The 27,500-nt window shown below is 43.8% G+C and overlaps 1 protein-coding gene across 1 annotated transcript in view; it reads right to left on the reverse strand.

Moving 5' to 3' along the window:
- LOC109885048 (netrin receptor UNC5B-like) overlaps window positions 1-27,500 on the reverse strand; it is a 124,314-nt gene that overhangs the window by 11,310 nt on the left and 85,504 nt on the right. The window contains exons 9-10 of the mRNA XM_031804852.1: window positions 15,846-16,012; window positions 9,997-10,035 (exon numbers count right to left, since the gene is read on the reverse strand). Of these exons, the coding sequence (XP_031660712.1) occupies window positions 9,997-10,035; window positions 15,846-16,012 (206 nt within the window). The remainder of the gene's footprint in view (window positions 1-9,996; window positions 10,036-15,845; window positions 16,013-27,500) is intronic.

The raw sequence follows: 27,500 nt of genomic DNA on the forward strand, positions 1-27,500 counted from the left end.
AGAGAGGGATAATTAGTTATTGGGGCATTGTTTATAATATGTTTGTGTGTGTGTGTGTGTGTGTGTGGTTAATTAGTGATGTGTACATAAGTGTGTTACTTGTGTATCAGTGTGTGTATGACCCATTAGGTGTGTGTATGACAGTGGAATGCAACAGTAGTTTTCCCTCTGAAAGTTAGCGTGCCGGTTCTGTCTCTCTGTGTGTGTAGTAGCCCGAAGAGCGGCCAGGCCTGTTTGATTCATTCAATTCAATTCAATTCAAGGGGCTTTATTGGCATGGGAAACATGTGTTAACACTGCCAAAGCAAGTGAGGTAGATAATATACAAAAGTGAAATAAACAATAAAAATTAACACATACAGAAGTTTCAAAACAATAAAGACATTACAAATGTCATATTATATATATACAGTGTTTTAACAATGTACAACTGGTTAAAGAACACGAGGGAAATAAATAAGCATAAATATGGGTTGTATTTACAATGGTGTTTGTTCTTCACTGGTTGCCCTTTTCTCGTGGCAACAGGTCACAGATCTTGCTGCTGTGATGTCACACTGTGGAATTTCACCCAGTAGATATGGGAGTTTATCAAAATTGTTTTTTTTTTCGAATTCTTTGGGGATCTGTGTAATCTGAGGGAAATATGTCTCTCTAATATGGTCATACATTGGGCAGGAGATTAGGAAGTGCAGCTCAGTTTCCACCTCCTTTTGTGGGCAGTGTGCACACAGCCTGTCTTCTCTTGAGAGCCATGTCTGCCTACGGGGGCCTTTCTCAATAGCAAGGCTATGCTCACTGAGTCTGTACATAGTCAAAGCTTTCCTTAAATTTGGGTCAGTCACAGTGGTCAGGTATTCTGCCACTGTGTACTCTCTGTTTAGGGCCAAATAGCATTCTAGTTTGCCCAGTGCTCTAGGGCAACAGTGTCTAGATGGAATTTGTATTTGTTGTCCTGGCAACTGGACCTTGTTTGGAACACCATTATTTTGGTCTTACTGAGATTTACTGTCAGGGCCCAGGTCTGACAGAATCTGTGCATAAGATCTAAGTGCTGCTGTAGGCCCTCCTTGGTTGGGGACAGAAGCACCAGATCATCAGCAAACAGCAGATATTTGACTTCATATTCTAGTAGGGTGAGGTTGGGTGCTGCAGACTGTTCTAGTGCCCTCACCCATTCATTGATATATGTTGAAGTGGGTGGGGCTTAATCTGATTGTAGTAGGGTGAGGCCGGGTGCTGCAGACTGTTCTAGTGCCCGCGCCAATTCATTGATATATGTTGAAGTGGGTGGGGCTTAATTTGATTGTAGTAGGGTGAGGCCGGGTGCTGCAGACTGTTCTAGTGCCCTCGCCAATTCATTTATATACGTTGAAGTGGGTGGGGCTTAATCTGATTGTAGTAGGGTGAGGCTGGGTGCTGCAGACTGTTCTAGTGCCCTCGCCAATTCATTTATATACGTTGAAGTGGGTGGGGCTTAATCTGATTGTAGTAGGGTGAGGCCGGGTGCTGCAGACTGTTCTAGTGCCCTCGCCAATTCATTTATATACGTTGAAGTGGGTGGGGCTTAATCTGATTCTAGTAGGGTGAGGCCGGGTGCTGCAGACTGTTCTAGTGCCCGCGCCAATTCATTGATATATGTTGAAGTGGGTGGGGCTTAATCTGATTCTAGTAGGGTGAGGCCGGGTGCTGCAGACTGTTCTAGTGCCCGCGCCAATTCATTTATATACGTTGAAGTGGGTGGGGCTTAATCTGATTGTAGTAGGGTGAGGCCGGGTGCTGCAGACTGTTCTAGTGCCCGCGCCAATTCATTTATATACGTTGAAGTGGGTGGGGCTTAATCTGATTGTAGTAGGGTGAGGCCGGGTGCTGCAGACTGTTCTAGTGCCCTCGCCAATTCATTTATATACGTTGAAGTGGGTGGGGCTTAATCTGATTGTAGTAGGGTGAGGCCGGGTGCTGCAGACTGTTCTAGTGCCCTCGCCAATTCATTGATATATGTTGAAGTGGGTGGGGCTTAATCTGATTGTAGTAGGGTGAGGCCGGGTGCTGCAGACTGTTCTAGTGCCCGCGCCAATTCATTGATATATGTTGAAGTGGGTGGGGCTTAATCTGATTGTAGTAGGGTGAGGCCGGGTGCTGCAGACGGTTCATTCATAACGTACAGAAGACATCACATTAAGTGACGCTATGTTCTCTTCCTTTTATGATATTTTTGTTTGCCTTTGATACAATGTATTGGAAGATCTTTGTTCCCTCTGAAGGCCTAGGTCCTATTGTCACAGTTCTCCACTGCCTGTGTGTGTGAGAGAGTGTGTTACCTGTGTGTGTGTGTGTGTGTGTGTGTGTGTGTGTGTGTGTGTGTGTGTGTGCGACAGTGTGTTACCCGTGTGTGTGTGTGTGTGTGTGTGTGTGTGCGACAGTGTGTTACCCGTGTGTTGTTGTGTGTGTGTGTGTGTGTGTGACAGTGTGTTACCTGTGTGTGTATGTATATGACAGTGTGTTACCTGTGTGTGTGTGTGTATATATATGACAGTGTGTTACCTGTGTGTGTGTGTGTGTGTATATATATGACAGTGTGTTACCTGTGTGTGTGTGTGTATATATATGACAGTGTGTATCCTACCTGTGTGGGGATGCCGAGTCGTCCCCCCAGGTGGCCCAGGGTAGCGGAGGTGCTGTGGCCAGATCTCTGACCACTGTATGATGACAGCCGTGGTGGGTACCCATCTCTGTCGACGCTTTAATAAACCACATAGCAGTTCATATAAATAACTGTGTGTTAACTGTGTTGGGGATGGTTGTGTGTTTAACTGTGTTGGGGGATGGTGGTGTGTGTTAATGTGTCTGGGGATGGTGTGTGTTAATGTTTTTGGGGATGGTGTGTGTGTTAACTGTGTGGGGGATGGTGTGTGTGTTAACTGTGTTGGGGATGGTGTGTTGGTGGTTACTGTGTTGGGGATGGTGTGTGTGTTAACTGTGTTGGGGATGGTGTGTGGTGTTAACTGTGTTGGGGATGGTGTGTGTGTTAACTGTGTTGGGGATGGTGTGTGTGTTAACTGTGTTGGGGGATGGTGTCTGGTGTTAACTGTGTTGGGGATGGTGTGTGTGTTAACTGTGTTGGGGATGGTGTGTGTGTTAACTGTGTTGGGGTGGTGTGTGTGTTAACTGTGTTGGGGGTGGTGTGTGTGTTAACTGTGTTGGGGATGGTGTGTGTGTTAACTGTGTTGGGGGATGGTGTGTGTGTTAACTGTGTTGGGGATGGTGTGTGTGTTAACTGTGTTGGGAATGGGTGTGTGTGTTAACTGTGTTGGGGATGGTGTGTGTTAACTGTGTTGGGGATGGTGTGTGTTAAACTGTGTTGGGGATGGTGTGTGTGTTAACTGTGTTGGGGATGGTGTGGTGTGTTAACTGTGTTGGGGATGGTGTGTGTGTTAACTGTGTTGGGGATGGTGTGTGTGTTAACTGTGTTGGGGATGGTGTGTGTGTTAACTGTGTTGGGGGGATGGTGTGTGTGTTTAACTGTGTTGGGGGATGGGTGTGTGTTAACTGTGTTGGGGATGGTGTGTGTGTTAACTGTGTTGGGATGGTGTGTGTGTTAACTGTGTTTGGGGATGGTGTGTGTGTTAACTGTGTTGGGGGATGGTGTGGTGTGTTAACTGTGTTGGGGGTGGTGTGTGTGTTAAACTGTGTTGGGGATGGTGTGTTGTTAACTGTGTTGGGGGATGGTGTGTGTTGTTAACTGTGTTGGGGATGGTGTGTGTGTTAACTGTGTTGGGGGATGGTGTGTGTGTTAACTGTGTTGGGGGTGGTGTGTGTGTTAACTGTGTTGGGGATGGTGTGTGTGTTAACTGTGTTGGGGATGGTGTGTGTGTTAACTGTGTTTGGGGGATGGGTGTGTGTGTTAACTGTGTTGGGGGGATGGTGTGTGGTGTTAACTGTTGTTGGGGATGGTGTGTGTTAACTGTGGTTGGGATGGTGTGTGTGTTAACTGTGTTGGGGGATGGTGTGTGTGTTAACTGTGTTGGGGATGGTGGTGTGTGTTAACTGTGTTGGGGATGGTGTGTGTGTTACTGTGTTGGGGATGGTGATGTGTGTTAACTGTGTTGGGGGGTGGTGTGTGTGTTACTGTGTTGGGGATGGTGTGTGTGTTACTGTGTTGGGGAGGTGTGTGTGTTAACTGTGTTGGGGGATGGTGTGTGTGTGTTAACTGTGTTGGGGATGGTGTGTGTGTTAACTGTGTTGGGGGATGGTGTGTGTGTTAACTGTGTTGGGGGATGGTGTTGTGTTACTGTGTTGGGGGTGGTGTGTGTGTTAACCTGTGTTGGGGATGGTGTGTGTGTTACTGTGTTGGGATGTGTGTGTGTTAACTGTGTTGGGGGGTGGTGTGTGTGTTAACTGTGTTGGGGATGGTGGTGTGTGTTAACTGTGTTGGGGATGGTGTGTGTGTTAACTGTGTTGGGGGTGGTGTGTGTGTTAACTGTGTTGGGGGTGGTGTGTGTGTGTTAACTGTTTTGGGGATGTGTGTGTGTTAACTGTGTTGGGATGGTGTGTGTGTTAACTGTGTTGGGGGATGGTGTGTGTGTTACCCGTGTTGGGGTGGTTGTGTGTGTTAACTGTGTTGGGGATGGTGTGTGTGTTAAACTGTGTTGGGGGATGGTGTGTGTGTTAACTGTGTTTGGGATGGTTTGTGTGTTAACTGGTGTTGGGATGGTGTTTGTGTCTGTGTGTGTGTTAACTGTGTTGGGGGATGGTGTGTGTGTTACCTGTGTTGGGGAGGTGTGTGTGTTAACTGTGTGGGGATGGTGTGTGTGGTTTAACTGTGTTGGGGGATGGTGTGTGTGTTAACTGTGTTGGGGAGGGGGGAGATGGTGTGTGGGTTAACTGTGTTGGGGAGGGTGTGTGTTTTAACTGTGTTGGGGATGGTGTGTGTGTTAACTGTGTTGGGGGATGGTGTGTGTGTTAACTGTGTTGGGGGTATGGTGTGTGTGTTACTGTGTTGGGGGATGGTGTGTCATGTGTGTTTAACTGTGTTGGGATGGTGTGTGTGTTAACTGTGTTGGGGATGGTGTGTGTGTTAACTGTGTTGGGGATGGTTGTGTGTGTTAACTGTGTGGGGATGGTGTGTGTGTTAACTGTGTTGGGGGATGGTGTGTGTGTGTTAACTGTGTGGGGGATGGTGTGTGTGTTAACCTGTGTTGGGGGATGGTGTGTGTGTTAACTGTGTTGGGGGATGGTGTGTGTTGTGTTAACTGTGTTGGGATTGGTGTGGTGTTAACTGTGTTGGGTGATGGTGTGTGTGTTAACTGTGTTGGGGGATGGTGTGGTGTGTTAACTGTGTTGTGGGATGGTGTGATACTGGTGTGTGTGTTACACTGTGTTGGGGGATGGTGTGTGTGTTAACTGTGTTGGGGGTGGGTGTGTTGTTAACTGTGTTGGGGATGGTGGTGTGTTGTTAACTGTGTTGGGGATGGTGTGTGTTTTTAACTGTGTTGGGGATGGTGTGTGTGTTAACTGTGTTGGGATGGTGTGTGTGTTAACTGTGTTGGGGATGGTGTGTGTGTTAACTGTGTTGGGGATGGTGTGTGTGTTAACTGTGTTGGGGGATGGTGTGTGTGTTAACTGTGTTGGGGGATGGTGTGTGTGTTAACTGTGTTGGGGATGGTGTGTGTTAACTGTGTTGGGGATGGTGTGTGTGTTAACTGTGTTGGGGATGGTGTGTGTTAACTGTGTTGGGGATGGTGTGTGTGTTAACTGTGTTGGGGATGGTGTGTGTGTTAACTGTGTTGGGGGTGGTGTGTGTGTTAACTGTGTTGGGGATGGTGTGTGTGTTAACTGTGTTGGGGATGGTGTGTTACTGGTATGTGTGTTAACTGTGTTGGGGATGGTGTGTGTGTTAACTGTGTTGGGGGTGGTGTGTGTGTTAACTGTGTTGGGGGATGGTGTGTGTGTTAACTGTGTTGGGGGATGGTGTGTGTGTTAACTGTGTTGGGGGATGGTGTGTGTGTTAACTGTGTTGGGGATGGTGTGTGTGTTAACTGTGTTGGGGATGGTGTGTGTGTTAACTGTGTTGGGGGATGGTGTGTGTGTTAACTGTGTTGGGGGTGGTGTGTGTGTTAACTGTGTTGGGGGGTGGTGTGTGTGTTAACTGTGTTGGGGGGCGGTGTGTGTGTTAACTGTGTTGGGGGTGGTGTGTGTGTTAACTGTGTTGGGGATGGTGTGTGTGTTAACTGTGTTGGGGGATGGTGTGTGTTAACTGTGTTGGGGATGGTGTGTGTGTTAACTGTGTTGGGGATGGTGTGTGTGTTAACTGTGTTGGGGATGGTGTGTGTGTTAACTGTGTTGGGGATGGTGTGTGTTAACTGTGTTGGGGATGGTGTGTGTTAACTGTGTTGGGGGATGGTGTGTGTGTTAACTGTGTTGGGGGATGGTGTGTGTGTTAACTGTGTTGGGGATGGTGTGTGTGTTAACTGTGTTGGGGATGGTGTGTGTGTTAACTGTGTTGGGGATGGTGTGTGTGTTAACTGTGTTGGGGATGGTGTGTGTGTTAACTGTGTTGGGGATGGTGTGTGTGTTAACTGTGTTGGGGATGGTGTGTGTGTTAACTGTGTTGGGGATGGTGTGTGTGTTAACTGTGTTGGGGGATGGTGTGTGTGTTAACTGTGTTGGGGATGTAGTGTGTGTTAACTGTGATGGGGATGGTGTGTGTGTTAACTGTGTTGGGGATGGTGTGTGTGTTAACTGTGTTGGGGGTGGTGTGTGTGTTAACTGTGTTGGGGATGGTGTGTGTGTTAACTGTGTTGGGGATGGTGTGTGTGTTAACTGTGTTGGGGGATGGTGTGTGTGTTAACTGTGTTGGGGGATGGTGTGTGTGTTAACTGTGTTGGGGATGGTGTGTGTGTTAACTGTGTTGGGGGATGGTGTGTGTGTTAACTGTGTTGGGGATGGTGTGTGTGTTAACTGTGTTGGGGATGGTGTGTGTGTTAACCGTGTTGGGGATGGTGTGTGTGTTAACTGTGTTGGGGATGGTGTGTGTGTTAACTGTGTTGGGGATGGTGTGTGTGTTAACTGTGTTGGGGATGGTGTGTGTGTTAACTGTGTTGGGGATGGTGTGTGTTAACTGTGTTGGGGGATGGTGTGTGTGTTAACTGTGTTGGGGGTGGTGTGTGTGTAACTGTGGTTGGGGATGGTGTGGTGTGTTAACTGTGTTGGGGGTGGTGTGTGTGTTAACTGTGTTTGGGTGGTGTGTGTGTTAACTGTGTTGGGGATGGTATGTTACTGGTATGTGTGTTAACTGTGTTGGGGGTGGTGTGTGTGTTAACTGTGTTGGGGATGGTGTGTGTGTTAACTGTTTTGGGGATGGTGTGTGTGTTAACTGTGTTGGGGATGGTGTGTGTGTTAACTGTGTTGGGATGGTGTGTGTTAAACTGTGTTGGGGGATGGTGTGTGTGTTAACTGTGTTGGGGGTGGTGTGTGTGTTACTGTGTTGGGGATGGTGTGTGTGTTACTGTGTTGGGGGTGGTGTGTGTGTTAACTGTGTTTGGGTGGGTGTGTGTTAACTGTGTTGGGGGTGGTGTGTGTGTTAACTGTGTTTGGGTGGTGTGAGTGTTAACTGTGTTGGGGATGGTGTGTGTGTTAACTGTGTTGGGGGATGGTGTGTGTGTTAACTGTGTTTGGGGGATGGTGTGTGTGTTAACTGTGTTGGGGGATGGTGTGTGTGTTAAACTGTGTTGGGGATGGTGTGTTACTGGTATGTGTGTTAACTGTGTTGGGGGTGGTGTGTGTGTGTTAACTGTGTTGGGGGATGGTGTGTGTGTTAACTGTGTTGGGGGATGGTGTGTGTGGTTAACTGTGTTGGGGATGGTGTGTGTGTTAACTGTGTTGGGGGATGGTGTGTGTGTTAACCGTGTTGGGGGTGGTGTGTGTGTTAACTGTGTTGGGGGTGGTGTGTGTGTTAACTGTGTTTGGGTGGTGTGTGTGTAACTGTGTTGGGGGATGGTGTGTGTGTTAACTGTGTTGGGGGATGGTGTGTGTGTTAACTGTGTTGGGGGATGGTGTGTGTGTTAACTGTGTTGGGGGATGGTGTGTGTGTTAACTGTGTTGGGATGGTGTGTGTGTTAACTGTGTTGGGGGTGGTGTGTGTGTTAACTGTGTTGGGGGATGGTGTGTGTGTTAACTGTGTTGGGGGTGGTGTGTGTGTTAACTGTGTTTGGGTGGTGTGTGTGTTAACTGTGTTGGGGATGGTATGTTACTGGTATGTGTGTTAACTGTGTTGGGGTGGTGTGTGTGTTAACTGTGTTGGGGATGGTGTGTGTTGTTAACTGTTTTGGGGATGGTGTTGTGTGTTAACTGTGTTGGGGATGGTGTGTGTGTTAACTGTGTTGGGGATGGTGTGTGTTAACTGTGTTGGGGGATGGTGTGTGTGTTAACTGTGTTGGGGGTGGTGTGTGTGTTAACTGTGTTGGGGATGGTGTGTGTGTTAACTGTGTTGGGGGTGGTGTGTGTGTTAACTGTGTTTGGGTGGTGTGTGTGTTAACTGTGTTGGGGGTGGTGTGTGTGTTAACTGTGTTTGGGTGGTGTGAGTGTTAACTGTGTTGGGGATGGTGTGTGTGTTAACTGTGTTGGGGGATGGTGTGTGTGTTAACTGTGTTGGGGGATGGTGTGTGTGTTAACTGTGTTGGGGGATGGTGTGTGTGTTAACTGTGTTGGGGATGGTGTGTTACTGGTATGTGTGTTAACTGTGTTGGGGGTGGTGTGTGTGTGTTAACTGTGTTGGGGATGGTGTGTGTGTTAACTGTGTTGGGGGATGGTGTGTGTGTTAACTGTGTTGGGGGATGGTGTGTGTGTTAACTGTGTTGGGGGATGGTGTGTGTGTTAACCGTGTTGGGGGTGGTGTGTGTGTTAACTGTGTTGGGGGTGGTGTGTGTGTTAACTGTGTTTGGGTGGTGTGTGTGTTAACTGTGTTGGGGGATGGTGTGTGTGTTAACTGTGTTGGGGGATGGTGTGTGTGTTAACTGTGTTGGGGGATGGTGTGTGTGTTAACTGTGTTGGGGGATGGTGTGTGTGTTAACTGTGTTGGGGATGGTGTGTGTGTTAACTGTGTTGGGGGTGGTGTGTGTGTTAACTGTGTTGGGGGATGGTGTGTGTGTTAACTGTGTTGGGGATGGTGTGTTACTGGTATGTGTGTTAACTGTGTTGGGGATGGTGTGTGTGTTAACTGTGTTGGGGGTGGGTGTGTGTGTTAACTGTGTTGGGGATGGTGTGTGTGTTAACTGTGTTGGGGATGGTGTGTGTGTTAACTGTGTTGGGGATGGTGTGTGTGTTAACTGTGTTGGGGATGGTGTGCTACTGGTGTGTGTGTTAACTGTGTTGGGGATGGTGTGTTACTGGTATGTGTGTTAACTGTGTTGGGGGTGGTGTGTGTGTTAACTGTGTTGGGGATGGTGTGTGTGTAACTGTGTTGGGGATGGTGTGTGTTTTAACTGTGTTGGGGATGGTGTGTGTGTTAACTGTGTTGGGGATGGTGTGTTACTGGTGTGTGTGTTAACTGTGTTGGGGATGGTGTGTTACTGGTGTGTGTGTTAACTGTGTTGGGGGTGGTTACCATTCTAGGCTACCATCGAGCAGTGAGTTATTATTATATGTTATTACTATGTGTTATTAACATGTAATTACTATTCAAAAATTAACGAGTATTTTTGGGTGTCAACAAAATATATGTATGTAGTTAAAAGAAAACTACAATATTTTCTTAAGAAATGTATTGGAGTAAAAGTTGTAAAAAACATAAATAGTAAAGTACAGATTCCCCAAAACGACCTTACTTAGTACTTTAAAGTATTTTTACTGAAGTACTTTACACCACTGTGTTGTGTGTCTGCATGCGTGTTTGAGAGGACATAGTGTGTGTCTTACCTGTCCCATGCCACAGTCCTGCCCATGGTGCCGCCCACGTGTTTCAGGCCGAGGATCTCAGGGGTCGCCGCGGAGCTCTGCTGGCAGCTCCAGGGACGACAGGGTGGACGAGTTGTACATCTTTATTTTAGGAAAACAAAACATATCTATATATATATAATATCAATAATATACCAATATAACTATTACACTATACCAATATAACTATTACACCATACACCATACACCAATATAGCTATACCACCATACAACCATACACCAATATAGCTATTACACCATACACCAATATACTATACACTATACCAATATAACTATTACACCATACACCATACACCAATATAGCTATTACACCATACACCAATATAGCTATTACACCATACACCAATATAACTATTACACCATACACCATACACCAATATAGCTATTACACCATACACCAATATAACTATTACACCATACACCAATATAACTATTACACCATACAACCAATATAACTATTACACCATACACCAATATAACTATTACACCATACACCAATATAACTATTACACCATACACCAATATAACTATTACACCATACACCAATATAACTATTACACTATTACACCAATATAAACTATTACAACCATACACCAATATAACTATTACACCATACACCAATATAACTATTACCACTATTACACCAATATAACTATACACCATAACACCAATATAACTATTACACCATACACCATACACCAATATAACTATTACACCATACACCATACACCAGTATAACTATTACACCAACATAAACTATTACACCATACACCAATATAACTATTACACCATACACCATTACACCAGTATAACTATTACACCAACATAACTATTACACATACACCAATATAACTATTACACCATACACCAATATAACTATTACACCATACACCAGTATAACTATTACACCAACATAACTATTACACCATACACCAATATAACTATTACACCATATACCAATATAACTATTACACCATACACCAACATAACTATTACACCATACACCAATTATAACTATTACACCATACACCAATATAACTATTACACCATACACCAATATAACTATTACACCATACACCAATATGACTATTACACCATACACCAATATAACTATTACACCCTACACCAATTAACTATTACACCAATATAAACTATTACACCATACACCAATATAACTATTACACCAATATAACTATTACACCATACACCAATTGTAACTATTACACCATACACCAATATAACTATTACACCATACACCAATATAACTATTACACCAATATAACTATTACACCATACACCAATATAACTATTACACCATACACCAATATAACTATTACACTCTTACACCAATATAACCTATTACACATACACCAATATAACTATTACACCATACACCAATATAACTATTACACCATACACCAATATAACTATTACACTATTACACCAAATAAACTATACACCATACACCAATTATAACTATTACACCATACACCAATATAACTATTACACTATTACACCAATATAACTATTACACCATACACAATATAACTATTACACCATACACCATACACCAATATAACTATTACACCATACACCATACACCAGTATAACTATTACACCAACATAACTATTACACCATACACCAATATAACTATTACACCATACACCATACACCAGTATAACTATTACACCAACATAACTATTACACCATACACCAATATAACTATTACACCATACACCAATATAACTATTACACCATACACCAGTATAACTATTACACAACATAACTATACACCATACACCAATATAACTATTACACCATACACCAATATAACTATTACACCATACCCCCCAACATAACTATACACCATACACCAATATAACTATTACACCATACACCAATATAACTATTACACCATACACCAATATAACTATTACACCATACACCAATATGACTATTACACCATACACCAATATAACTATTACACCATACACCAATATAACTATTACACCAATATAACTATTACACCATACACCAATATAACTATTACACCAATATAACTATTACACCCATACACCAATGTAACTATTACACCATACACCAATATAACTATTACACCATACACCAATATAACTATTACACCAATATAACTATTACACCATACACCAACATAACTATTACACCATACACCAATATAACTATTACACCATACACCAATATAACTATTACACCAATATAACTATTACACCATACACCAATATAACTATTACACCAATATAACTATTACACCATACACCAATATAACTATTACACCAATATAACTATTCACCATACACCAATATAACTATTACACCTACACCAATATAACTATTACACCATACACCAATATAACTATTACACCAATATAACTATTCACCATACACCAATATAACTATTACACCATACACCAATATGACTATTACACCATACACCAATATAACTATTACACCATACACCAATATAACTATTACACCAATATAACTATTACACCATACACAATAGAACTATTACACAATACACCAATATAACTATTACACCATACACCAATATGACTATTACACCAATATAATTATTACACCATACACCAATATGACTATTAACCATACACCATTATACAAATGACACCATACACCAATATAACTATTACACCATACACCAATAAGACTATTACACCATACACCATTATACAAATTACACCATACACCAATATGACTATTACACCATACACCATTATACAAATTACACCATACACCAATATAACTATTACACCATACACCAATATAACTATTACACCAATATAACTATTACACCATACACCAATATAACTATTACACCATACACCAATATAACTATTACACCATACACCAATATAACTATTACACCATACACCAGTATAACTATTACACCATACACCAATATTAACTATTACACCATACACCAATATAACTATTACACCATACACCAATATAACTATTACACCATACACCAATATAACTATTACACCATACACCATACACCAATATAACTATTACACCATACACCAATATAACTATTACACCATACACCAATATAACTATTACACCATACACCAGTATAACTATTACACCATACACCAATATAACTATTACACCATACACCAATATAACTATTACACCATACACCAATATAACTATTACACCATACACCATACACCAATATAGCTATTACACCATACACCAATATAACTATTACACCATACACCAATATGACTATTACACCATACACCAATATAACTATTACACCATACACCAATATGACTATTACACCATACACAAATATAACTATTACACCATACACCAATATAACTATTACACCATACACCATACACCAATATAACTATTACACCAATATAACTATTACACCATACACCAACATGACTATTACACCAATATAACTATTACACCATACACCAATATAACTATTACACCAATATAACTATTACACCATACACCGATATAACTATTACACCATACACCATACACCAATATAACTATTACACCATACACCATTATAACCATTACACCATCCACCAACATAACTATTACACCATACACCAATATGACTATTACACCATACACCAATATAACTATTACACCATACACCATTATAACTATTACACCATACACCAACATAACTATTACACCATACACCAATATGACTATTACACCATACACCATTATACAAATTACACCATACACCAATATAGCTATTACACCATACACCAATATAACTATTACACCAATATAACTATTACACCATACACCAATATAACTATTACACCATACACCATTATAACTATTACACCATACACCAACATAACTATTACACCATACACCAATATGACTATTACACCATACACCAATATAACTATTACACCATACACCATTATAACTATTGCACCATACACCAATATAACTATTACACCATACACCAATATAACTATTACACCATACACCAATATAACTATTACACCATACACCATACACCAATATAACTATTACACCATACACCAATATAACTATTACAACATACACCAATATAACTATTACACCATACACCAATATAACTATTACACCATACACCATACACCAATATAACTATTACACCATACACCAATATAACTATTACACCATACACCAATATAACTATTACACCATACACCAGTATAACTATTACACCATACACCAGTATAACTATTACACCATACACCGATATAACTATTACACCATACACCAATATAACTATTACACCATACACCAATATAACTATTACACCATACACCAATATAACTATTACACCATACACCATACACCAATATAGCTATTACACCATACACCAATATAACTATTACACTATACACCAATATAACTATTACACCATACACCATACACCAATATAACTATTACGCCATACACCAATATAACTATTACACCATACACCAATATGACTATTACACCATACACCAATATAACTATTACACCATACACCAATATAACTATTACACCATACACCAATATAACTATTACACCATACACCAATATGACTATTACACCATACACCATACACCAATATAACTATTACACCATACACCAATATAACTATTACACCATACACCAATATAACTATTACACCTTACACCAATATAACTAGTACACCATACACCAATATAACTATTACACCATACACCATACACCGATATAACTATTACACCATACGCCATACACCAATATAACTATTACACCAATATAACTATTACACCATACACCAGTATAACTATTACACCATACACCAATATGCCTATTACACCATACACCAATATAACTATTACACCAATATAACTATTACACCATACACCAATATAACTATTACACCAATATAACTATTACACCATACACCAATATAACTATTACACCAATATAACTATTACACCATACACCAATATAACTATTACACCAATATAACTATTACACCATACACCATTATAACTATTACACCATACACCAATATAACTATTACACCATTATAACTATTACACCATACACAAATATAACTATTACACCATACACCAGTATAACTATTACACCATACACCAATATGACTATTACACCATACACCAGTATAACTATTACACCATACACCAATATGACTATTACACCATACACCAATATAACTATTACACCATACACCATACACCAATATAGCTATTACACCATACACCAATATAACTATTACACCATACACCAATATGACTATTACACCAATATAACTATTACACCATACACCAATATAACTATTACACCATACACCAATATAACTATACACCATACACCAATATAGCTATTACACCATACACCAATATAACTATTACACCATACACCAATATGACTATTACACCAATATAGCTATTACACCATACACCAATATAACTATTACACCAATATAACTATTACACCATACACCAATATGACTATTACACCAATATAACTATTACACCAATATAACTATTACACCAGTATAACTATTACACCAATATAACTATTACACCAATATAACTATTACACCAGTATAACTATTACACCATACATTGTGAACACTTGTAAGTCAGTGTGTCTCTGCTTCTACCTGTGGTCCAGACCAACTGTAAAGCTTTGACAAACACTGATATTAAAATGGCTTTATATATACATCTGATTGATCCACGCACACACACACACACACACACACACACACACACACACACACACACACACACACACACACACACACACACACACACACACACACACACACACACACACACACACACACACACCTTGATCTTGAGGCTGGGCAGGGGGTCCAGCAGGGGAGAGGTTGTCATGGGGATCTTGTGGTGACCATCGTTGGCACCCTGCCGCAGGGAGAAGAGAGGATCCCTGAAGGTACCCGCTGTGGCTGTCAGGTCTGGGGGCGCAGAGGGGTGGAGGAGGTGAGGGTTGTCTGCAGCAGGAGGAGAGAGAGGGGGAGTTGTTTAATAGTTTCATCGGCTGATTGTGATTTTTGGGAGCAAACTGGTTACAATACATGCTTTATTGGTCCATTTAAAAAAAAAAATACCCCGGACGACGCTGGGCCGATGGTGCGCCGCCCAATGGAATTCCCAATCACAGGCGGTTGTGATACAGCCTGGAATCAAACCAGGGTGTCTGTAGTGACGTCTCAAGCGCTGAGATGCAGTGACTTAGACAGCTGCGCCTCTCGGGAGCCCATTTTCACAGATATTATTTATGCTTTGCTGTACCAGTACCCAAGCTGACACATACACACTACAGGCTGGGAGCAGCTGATGGAGCGGTAGCTAGTACACTGGGATAATGATAACCCTCTGGCTGGTGGTAGCTAGTACACTGGGATAATGATAACCCTCTGGCTGGTGGTAGCTAGTACACTGGGATAATGATAACCCTCCGGCTGGTGGTAGCTAGTACACTGCGATAATGATAACCCTCTGGCTGGTGGTAGCTAGTACACTGGGATAATGATAACCCTCTGGCTGGTGGTAGCTAGTACACTGGGATAATGATACCCTCTGGCTGGTGGTAGCTAGTACACTGGGATAATGATAACCCTCTGGCTGGTGGTAGCTAGTACACTGGGATAATGACAACCCCCTGGCTGGTGGTAGCTAGTACACTGGGATAATGATAACCCTCTGGATGGTGGTAACTAGTACACTGGGATAATGAAACCAATAACCCTCTGGCTGGTGGTAGCTAGTACACTGGGATAATGATACCCTCTGGCTGGTGGTAGCTAGTACACTGGGATAATGATAACCCTCCGGCTGGTGGTAGCTAGTACACTGGGATAATGATACCCTCTGGCTGGTGGTAGCTAGTACACTGGGATAATGATAACCCTCTGGCTGGTGGTAGCTAGTACACTGGGATAATGATAACCCTCTGGCTGGTGGTAGCTAGTACACTGGGATAATGATAACCCTCCGGCTGGTGGTAGCTAGTACACTGGGATAATGATAGCCCTCTGGCTAGTGGTAGCTAGTACACTGGGATAATGATAACCCTCTGGCTGGTGGTAGCTAGTACACTGGGATAATGATAACCCTCTGGCTGGTGGTAGCTAGTACACTGGGATAATGATAACCCTCTGGATGGTGGTAACTAGTACACTGGGATAATGATAACCCTCTGGCTGGTGGTAACTAGTACACTGGGATAATGATAACCCTCTAGCTGGTGGTAGCTAGTACACTGGGATAATGAAACCAACAACCCTCCGGCTGGTGGTAGCTAGTACACTGGGATAATGAAACCAAACAACCCTCTGGCTGGTCGTTGCTAGTATACTGGGATAATGATAACCCTCTGGCTGGTGGTAACTAGTACACTGGGATAATGAAACCAACAACCCTCTGGCTGGTGGTAGCTAGTACACTGGGATAATGATAACCCTCTGGCTGGTGGTAGCTAGTACACTGGGATAATGATAACCCTCCGGCTGGTGGTAGCTAGTACACTGGGATAATGAAACCAACAACCCTCTGGCTGGTGGTAGCTAGTATACTGGGATAATGAAACCAACAACCCTCCGGCTGGTGGTAGCTAGTACCCTGGGATAATGATAACTCTCCGGCTGGTGGTAGCTAGTATACTGGGATAATGAAGCCAACAACCCTCTGGCTGGTGGTAGCTAATACACTGGGATAATGATAACCCTCCGGCTGGTGGTAGCTAGTACACTGGGATAATGAAACCAATAACCCTCTGGCTGGTGGTAGCTAGTATACTGGGATAATGAAACCAATAACCCTCTGGCTGGTGGTAGCTAGTACACTGGGATAATGATAACCCTCCGGCTGGTGGTAGCTAGTACACTGGGATAATGATAACCCTCCGGCTGGTGGTAGCTAGTACACTGGGATAATGATAACCCTCTGGCTGGTGGTAGCTAGTACATTGGGATAATGATAACCCTCCGGCTGGTGGTAGCTAGTACACTGGGATAATGAAGCTAACAACCCTCTGGCTGGTGGTAGCTAATACACTGGGATAATGAAACCAATAACCCTCTGGCTGGTGGTAGCTAGTACACTGGGATAATGATAACCCTCTGGCTGATGGTAGCTAGTACACTGGGATAATGATAACCCTCCGGCTGGTGGTATCTAGTACACTGGGATAATGATAACCCTCCGGCTGGTGGTAGCTAGTACACTGGGATAATGATAACCCTCCGGCTGGTGGTAGCTAGTACACTGGGATAATGATAACCCTCTGGCTGGTGGTAGCTAGTACATTGGGATAATGATAACCCTCCGGCTGGTGGTAGCTAGTACACTGGGATAATGAAGCTAACAACCCTCTGGCTGGTGGTAGCTAATACACTGGGATAATGAAACCAATAACCCTCTGGCTGGTGGTAGCTAGTACACTGGGATAATGATAACCCTCTGGCTGATGGTAGCTAGTACACTGGGATAATGATAACCCTCCGGCTGGTGGTATCTAGTACACTGGGATAATGATAACCCTCCGGCTGGTGGTAGCTAGTACACTGGGATAATGATAACCCTCTGGCTGTTGGTAGCTAGTATACTGGGATAATGATAACCCTCTGGCTGGTGGTATCTAGTACACTGTGATAATGATAACCCTCCGGCTGGTGGTAGCTAGTACACTGGGATAATGAAACCAACAACCCTCCGGCTGGTGGTAATTAGCACACTGGTATAATGATAACCCTCCGGCTGGTGGTAGCTAGTACACTGGGATAATGATAACCCTCCGGCTGGTGGTAGCTAGTACACCGGGATGGGATAATGATAACCCTCCGGCTGGCGGTAGCTAGTACACTGCGATAATGATAACCCTCTGGCTGGTGGCAGCTAGTACACTGGGATAATGATAACCCTCTGGCCGGTGGTAGCTAGTACACTGGGATAATGATAACCCTCCAGCTGGTGGTAGCTAGTATACTGGGATAATGATAACCCTCCGGCTGGTGGTAGCTAGTACATTGGGATAATGATAACCCTCCGGCTGGTGGTATCTAGTACACTGGGATAATGAAACCAACAACCCTCTGGCTGGTGGTAGCTAGTACACTGGGATAATGAAACCAACAACCCTCTGGCTGGTGGTAGCTAGTACACTGGGATAATGATAACCCTCCGGCTGGTGGTAGCTAGTACACTGGGATAATGATAACCCTCCGGCTGGTGGTAGCTAGTACACTGGGATAATGATAACCCTCTGGCTGTTGGTAGCTAGTATACTGGGATAATGATAACCCTCTGGCTGGTGGTATCTAGTACACTGTGATAATGATAACCCTCCGGCTGGTGGTAGCTAGTACACTGGGATAATGAAACCAACAACCCTCCGGCTGGTGGTAACTAGCACACTGGTATAATGATAACCCTCCGGCTGGTGGTAGCTAGTACACTGGGATAATGATAACCCTCCGGCTGGTGGTAGCTAGTACACTGGGATAATGATAACCCTCCGGCTGGCGGTAGCTAGTACACTGCGATAATGATAACCCTCTGGCTGGTGGCAGCTAGTACACTGGGATAATGATAACCCTCTGGCAGGTGGTAGCTAGTACACTGGGATAATGATAACCCTCCAGCTGGTGGTAGCTAGTATACTGGGATAATGATAACCCTCCGGCTGGTGGTAGCTAGTACATTGGGATAATGATAACCCTCCGGCTGGTGGTATCTAGTACACTGGGATAATGAAACCAACAACCCTCTGGCTGGTGGTAGCTAGTACACTGGGATAATGAAACCAACAACCCTCTGGCTGGTGGTAGCTAGTACACTGGGATAATGATAACCCTCCGGCTGGTGGTAGCTAGTACACTGGGATAATGATAACCCTCCGGCTGGTGGTAGCTAGTACACTGGGATAATGATAACCCTCCGGCTGGTGGTAGCTAGTATACTGGGATAATGAAACCAATAACCCTCTGGCTGGTGGTAGCTAGTACACTGGGATAATGATAACCCTCAGGCTGGTGGTAGCTAGTACACTGGGATAATGATAACCCTCCGGCTGGTGGTAGCTAGTACATTGGGATAATGAAACCAATAACCCTCTGCCCGGTGGTAGCTAGTACACTGGGATAATGATAACCCTCCGGCTGGCGGTAGCTAGTACACTGGGATAATGATAACCCTCCGGCTGTTGGTAGCTAGTACACTGAGATAATGATAACCCTCCGGCTGGTGGTAGCTAGTACACCGGGATAATGATAACCCTCCGGCTGGTGGTAACTAGTACACCGGGATAATGAAGCCAACAACCCTCCGGCTGCCGGAACAGTCCCTGAACATTTTCCCCTCAGCAGCTTGGGGGGTTCGAACCCTCTTGTTACCGGCCCTCCACTCTAAGAGGCTACAGTGAGTAAAGAGCATGTTGGATAATGAAGCCAATAAACCCTCTAACTTTGAGGTAAAGAGCACGTTGGGATCGTCTTGAGAAGAAACTCTAGACGGAGTTTGGAGATCGAGAAGACATCAAAAGGTGATATTTTTTTTAATTAGAAGAGACCAAGACATAAACAGAAGACAAACTGAACACAAATATAAAAGCATCACGTGAAAAGTTGGTCGAAATAAAAAATATAATCACAGACATTTTCCATAAGCACAAAAAGCTTGTTTCTCTCAAATTGTGTTTATACCCCTGTTAGTAAGCGTTTCTCCAATGCAAAGATAATGAATCAAACTGACAGGTGTGGTAAATCAAGAAGCTGGTTCAACAGCAAGACCATTGCACAGGTGCACATTGTGCTGGGGACAAATAAAAAGGCCACTCTAAAAATGTGCAGTGTTGTCACACGAACACGATTCCACAGATGTCTTAAGTTTTCAAGGAGGTGTGAAATGAGGATCACGCTGACTGCAGCAATGTCCACCAGAGCTGTTGCCAGAGAATTTGTCTGGACGTCCAACTGGCCTCACAAGCTCAGACCACGTGAATGGCGACGTGTGGGCGATTGGTTTGCTGATGTCAACGTTGTGAACAGAGTGCCCCATGGTGGAGATGGGGTTATGGTATGGTGTTTGCTGATGTCAACGTTGTGAACAGAGTGCCCCATGGTGGCGGTGGGGTTATGGGATGGTGTTTGCTGATGTCAACGTTGTGAACAGAGTTCCCCATGGTGGGGTTATGGTATGGTGTTTACTGATATCAACGTTGTGAACAGAGTGCCCCATGGTGGAGTTATGGTGTTTGCTGATGTCAACGTTGTGAACAGAGTGCCCCATGGTGGCGGTGGGGTTATGGTATGGTGTTTGCTGATGTCAACATTGTGAACAGAGTTCCCCATGGTGGCGGTGGGGTTATGGTATGGGGCAGGCATAAGCAACGGACAACAATCACATTTGCATTTTATCGATGGATGAATTTGAATGCACAGAGAAACCGTGACGAGATCCCGAGACTTAATTGCCATGTCATTCATCCGTCGTCATCACCTCATGTTTCAGCATGATAATGCACGGCCCCATGTTGCAAGGATCTGTACACAATTCCTGGAAGCTGAAAATGTCCCAGTTCTTCCATGGCCTGCATACTCACCAGACATGTCACCCATTGAGCATGTTTGGGATGCTCTGGATCGACGTGTACGATAGCGTGTTCCAGTTCCCGCCAATATCCAGCAACTTCACACAGCCATTGAAGAGGAGTGGGACAACATTCCACAGGCCAAAATTAACAGCCTGATTAACTCTATGTGAAGGAGAGGTGTCGCGCTGCATGAGGCAAATGGTCTCACCAGATACTGACTGGTTTTCTGATCCACACCAGAAATAAGTCTCTCACTGTTGCCGCCTGCTACCGACCCCCCTCAGCTCCCAGCTGTGCCCTGGACACCATTTGTGAATTGATCGCCCCCCATCTAGCTTCAGAGTTTGTTCTGTTAGGTGACCTAAACTGGGATATGCTTAACACCCCGGCAGTCCTACAACCTAAGCTAGATGCCCTCAATCTCACACAAATCATCAAGGAACCCACCAGGTACAACCCTAAATCTGTAAACAAGGGCACCCTCATAGACGTCATCCTGACCAACTGGCCCTCCAAATACACCTCCGCTGTCTTCAACCAGGATATCAGCGATCACTGCCTCATTGCCTGTATCCGCTATGGAGCCGCAGTCAAACGACCACCCCTCATCACTGTCAAACGCTCCCTAAAACACTTCTGTGAGCAGGCCTTTCTAATCGACCTGGCCCAGGTATCCTGGAAGGACATTGACCTCATTCCGTCAGTTGAGGATGCCTGGTCATTCTTTAAAAGTAACTTCCTCACCATTTTAGATAAGCATGCTCCGTTCAAAAAATGCAGAACTAAGAACAGATATAGCCCTTGGTTCACTCCAGACCTGACTGCCCTCGACCAGCACAAAAACATCCTGTGGCGGACTGCAATAGCATCGAATATTCCCCGCGATATGCAACTGTTCAGGGAAGTCAGGAACCAATACACGCAGTCAGTCAGGAAAGCAAAGGCCAGCTTCTTCAGGCAGAAATTTGCATCCTGTAGCTCCAACTCCAAAAAGTTCTGGGACACCGTGAAGTCCATGGAGAACAAGAGCACCTCCTCCCAGCTGCCCACTGCACTGAGGCTAGGTAACACGGTCACCACCGATAAATCCATGATTATAAAAAACTTCAACAAGCATTTCTCAACGGCTGGCCATGCCTTCCGCCTGGCTACTCCAACCTCGGCCAACAGCTCCGCCCCCCCCGCAGCTACTCGCCCAAGCCTCTCCAGGTTCTCCTTTACCCAAATCCAGATAGCAGATGTTCTGAAAGAGCTGCAAAACCTGGAGCCGTACAAATCAGCTGGGCTTGACAATCTGGACCCTCTATTTCTGAAACTATCCGCCGCCATTGTCGCAACCCCTATTACCAGCCTGTTCAACCTCTCTTTCATATCGTCTGAGATCCCCAAGGATTGGAAAGCTGCCGCAGTCATCCCCCTCTTCAAAGGGGGAGACACCCTGGACCCAAACTGTTACAGACCTATATCCATCCTGCCCTGCCTATCTAAGGTCTTCGAAAGCCAAGTCAACAAACAGGTCACTGACCATCTCGAATCCCACCGTACCTTCTCCGCTGTGCAATCTGGTTTCCAAGCCGGTCACGGGTGCACCTCAGCCACGCTCAAGGTACTAAACGATATCATAACCGTCATCGATAAAAGACAGTACTGTGCAGCCGTCTTCACGACCTTGCCAAGGCTTTCGACTCTGTCAATCACCATATTCTTATCGGCAGACTCAGTAGCCTCGGTTTTTCTGATGACTGCCTTGCCTGGTTCACCAACTACTTTGCAGACAGAGTTCAGTGTGTCAAATCGGAGGGCATGCCGTCCGGTCCTCTGGCAGTCTCTATGGGGGTGCCACAGGGTTCAATTCTCGGGCTGACTCTTTTCTCTGTATATATCAATGATGTTGCACTTGCTGCGGGCGATTCCCTGATCCACCTCTACGCAGACGACACCATTCTATATACTTCCTGCCCGTCCTTGGACATTGTGCTATCTAACCTCCAAACGAGCTTCAATGCCATACAACACTCCTTCCGTGGCCTCCAACTGCTCTTAAACGCTAGTAAAACCAAATGCATGCTTTTCAACCGTTCGCTGCCTGCACCCGCACGCCTGACTAGCATCACCACCCTGGATGGTTCCGACCTTGAATATGTGGACATATATAAGTACCTAGGTGTCTGGCTAGACTGTAAACTCTCCTTCCAGACTCATATCAAACATCTCCAATCGAAAATCAAATCTAGAGTCGGCTTTCTATTCCGCAACAAAGCCTCCTTCACTCACGCCGCCAAACTTACCCTAGTAAAACTGACTATCCTACCGATCCTCGACTTCGGCGACGTCATCTACAAAATAGCTTCCAACACTCTACTCAGCAAACTGGATGCAGTTTATCACAGTGCCATCCGTTTTGTCACTAAAGCACCTTATACCACCCACCACTGCGACCTGTATGCTCTAGTCCGCTGGCCCTCGCTACATATTCGTCGCCAGACCCACTGGTTCCAGGTCATCTACAAGTCCATGCTAGGTAAAGCTCCGCCTTATCTCAGTTCACTGGTCACGATGGCAACACCCACCCGTAGCACGCGCTCCAGCAGGTGTATCTCACTGATCATCCCTAAAGCCAACACCTCATTTGGCTGCCTTTCGTTCCAGTTCTCTGCTGCCTGTGACTGGAACAAATTGCAAAAATCGCTGAAGTTGGAGACTTTTATCTCCCTCACCAACTTCAAACATCTGCTATCTGAGCAGCTAACCGATCGCTGCAGCTGTACATAGTTTATCGGTAAATAGCCCACCCATTTTTACCTACCTCATCCCCATACTGTTTTTATTTATTTACTTTTCTGCTCTTTTGCACACCAATATCTCTACCTGTACATGACCATCTGATCATTTATCACTCCAGTGTTAATCTGCAAAATTGTAATTATTTGCCTACCTCCTCATGCCTTTTGCACACAATGTATATAGACTCTCTTTTTTTTCTACTGTGTTATTGACTTGTTTATTGTTTACTCCATGTGTAACTCTGTGTTGTCTGTTCACACTGCTATGCTTTATCTTGGCCAGGTCGCAGTTGCAAATGAGAACTTGTTCTCAACTAGCCTACCTGGTTAAATAAAGGTGTTCTCAACTAGCCTACCTGGTTAAATAAAGGTGTTCTCAACTAGCCTACCTGGTTAAATAAAGGTGTTCTCAACTAGCCTACCTGGTTAAATAAAGGTGTTCTCAACTAGCCTACCTGGTTAAATAAAGGTGTTCTCAACTAGCCTACCTGGTTAAATAAAGGTGTTCTCAACTAGCCTACCTGGTTAAATAAAGGTGTTCTCAACTGGCCTACCTGGTTAAATAAAGGTGTTCTCAACTAGCCTACCTGGTTAAATAAAGGTGTTCTCAACTAGCCTACCTGGTTAAATAAAGGTGTTCTCAACTAGCCTACCTGGTTAAATAAAGGTGTTCTCAACTAGCCTACCTGGTTAAATAAAGGTGTTCTCAACTAGCCTACCTGGTTAAATAAAGGTGTTCTCAACTAGCCTACCTGGTTAAATAAAGGTGTTCTCAACTAGCCTACCTGGTTAAATAAAGGTGTTCTCAACTAGCCTACCTGGTTAAATAAAGGTGTTCTCAACTAGCCTACCTGGTTAAATAAAGGTGTTCTCAACTAGCCTACCTGGTTAAATAAAGGTGTTCTCAACTAGCCTACCTGGTTAAATAAAGGTGTTCTCAACTAGCCTACCTGGTTAAATAAAGGTGTTCTCAACTAGCCTACCTGGTTAAATAAAGGTGTTCTCAACTAGCCTACCTGGTTAAATAAAGGTGTTCTCAACTGGCCTACCTGGTTAAATAAAGGTGTTCTCAACTAGCCTACCTGGTTAAATAAAGGTGTTCTCAACTAGCCTACCTGGTTAAATAAAGGTGTTCTCAACTAGCCTACCTGGTTAAATAAAGGTGTTCTCAACTAGCCTACCTGGTTAAATAAAGGTGTTCTCAACTAGCCTACCTGGTTAAATAAAGGTGTTCTCAACTAGCCTACCTGGTTAAATAAAGGTGTTCTCAACTAGCCTACCTGGTTAAATAAAGGTGAAATAAAAAAATAAAAAATACTGACTGGTTTTCTGATCCACACCAGATACTGACTGGTTTTCTGATCCACACCAGATACTGACTGGTTTTCTGATCCACACCAGATACTGACTGGTTTTCTGATCCACACCAGATACTGACTGGTTTTCTGATCCACACCAGATACTGACTGGTTTTCTGATCCACACCAGATACTGACTGGTTTTCTGATCCACACCAGATACTGACTGGTTTTTCTGATCCACACCAGATACTGACTGGTTTTCTGATCCACACCAGATACTGACTGGTTTTCTGATCCACACCAGATACTGACTGGTTTTCTGATCCACACCAGATACTGACTGGTTTTCTGATCCACACCAGATACTGACTGGTTTTCTGATCCACACCAGATACTGACTGGTTTCTGATCCACACCAGATACTGACTGGTTTTCTGATCCACACCAGATACTGACTGGTTTTTCTGATCCACACCAGATACTGACTGGTTTTCTGATCCACACCAGATACTGACTGGTTTTTCTGATCCACACCAGATACTGACTGGTTTTCTGATCCACACCAGATACTGACTGGTTTTCTGATCCACACCAGATACTGACTGGTTTTCTGATCCACACCAGATACTGACTGGTTTTCTGATCCACACCAGATACTGACTGGTTTTCTGATCCACACCAGATACTGACTGGTTTTCTGATCCACACCAGATACTGACTGGTTTTCTGATCCACACCAGATACTGACTGGTTTCTGATCCACACCAGATACTGACTGGTTTTCTGATCCACACCAGATACTGACTGGTTTTCTGATCCACACCAGATACTGACTGGTTTTCTGATCCACACCAGATACTGACTGGTTTTCTGATCCACACCAGATACTGACTGGTTTTCTGATCCACACCAGATACTGACTGGTTTTCTGATCCACACCAGATACTGACTGGTTTCTGATCCACACCAGATACTGACTGGTTTCTGATCCACACCAGATACTGACTGGTTTCTGATCCACACCAGATACTGACTGGTTCTGATCCACACCAGATACTGACTGGTTCTGATCCACACACGCCAAACTGCACTGCTTCTTGACACACTGCTCGCCATCCGCACACAGCTGGTAACCAAAGTCAGCGTGCATGCGCCCGGTCCACCACAGGAGTCGATAGAGTGCGATGGGACAACCCGGACGACACTGGGCCAATAGTGTGCTGCCTCATGGGTCTCCCGTTCGCAGGTGGCTGCGACACAGCCCGTGATCGAACCCGGGTCTGTAGTGACGGCTCAAGAACTGCGCTGCGGTGCCTTAGACCGCTGCGCCACTCGGGAGACCAATAGCTTTTTATTTTTTAAAGGTATCTGTGACCAACAAATACATATCTGTATTCCCAGTCATGTGAAATCCATAGATTAGGGTCTAATTGGCTTCATTTCGGTTGACTGATATATATATCCACATATAAACAGTAATATCTTTGAAATTGTTGCATGTTGCGTTTATATATTTTTATTAGTAAAAACCGGGAACATCTGGAGATGTCCCCTGCTGTTTATAGACCCGTCAACTAAAATTTATCTTTGTAATACTCTGCAATCTCAGGATATAACATTTACGTGGAAAAAAAAGCTAAATAAGAATAGGAAAAATAAAAATAATATCCTTTAAGTGGACTACAAAAAAATATGACAAACTAATATGGTCCAAACACACCATGACAGTCATGAAGAGGGCACGACAAAACCTATTCCCCCTCAGGAGACTGAAAAGATTTGGCATGGGTCCTCAGATCCTCAA

Source organism: Oncorhynchus kisutch, linkage group LG25 (genome assembly GCF_002021735.2).
Source record: "Oncorhynchus kisutch isolate 150728-3 linkage group LG25, Okis_V2, whole genome shotgun sequence".
Classification (NCBI taxonomy): Eukaryota; Metazoa; Chordata; class Actinopteri; order Salmoniformes; family Salmonidae; genus Oncorhynchus; species Oncorhynchus kisutch.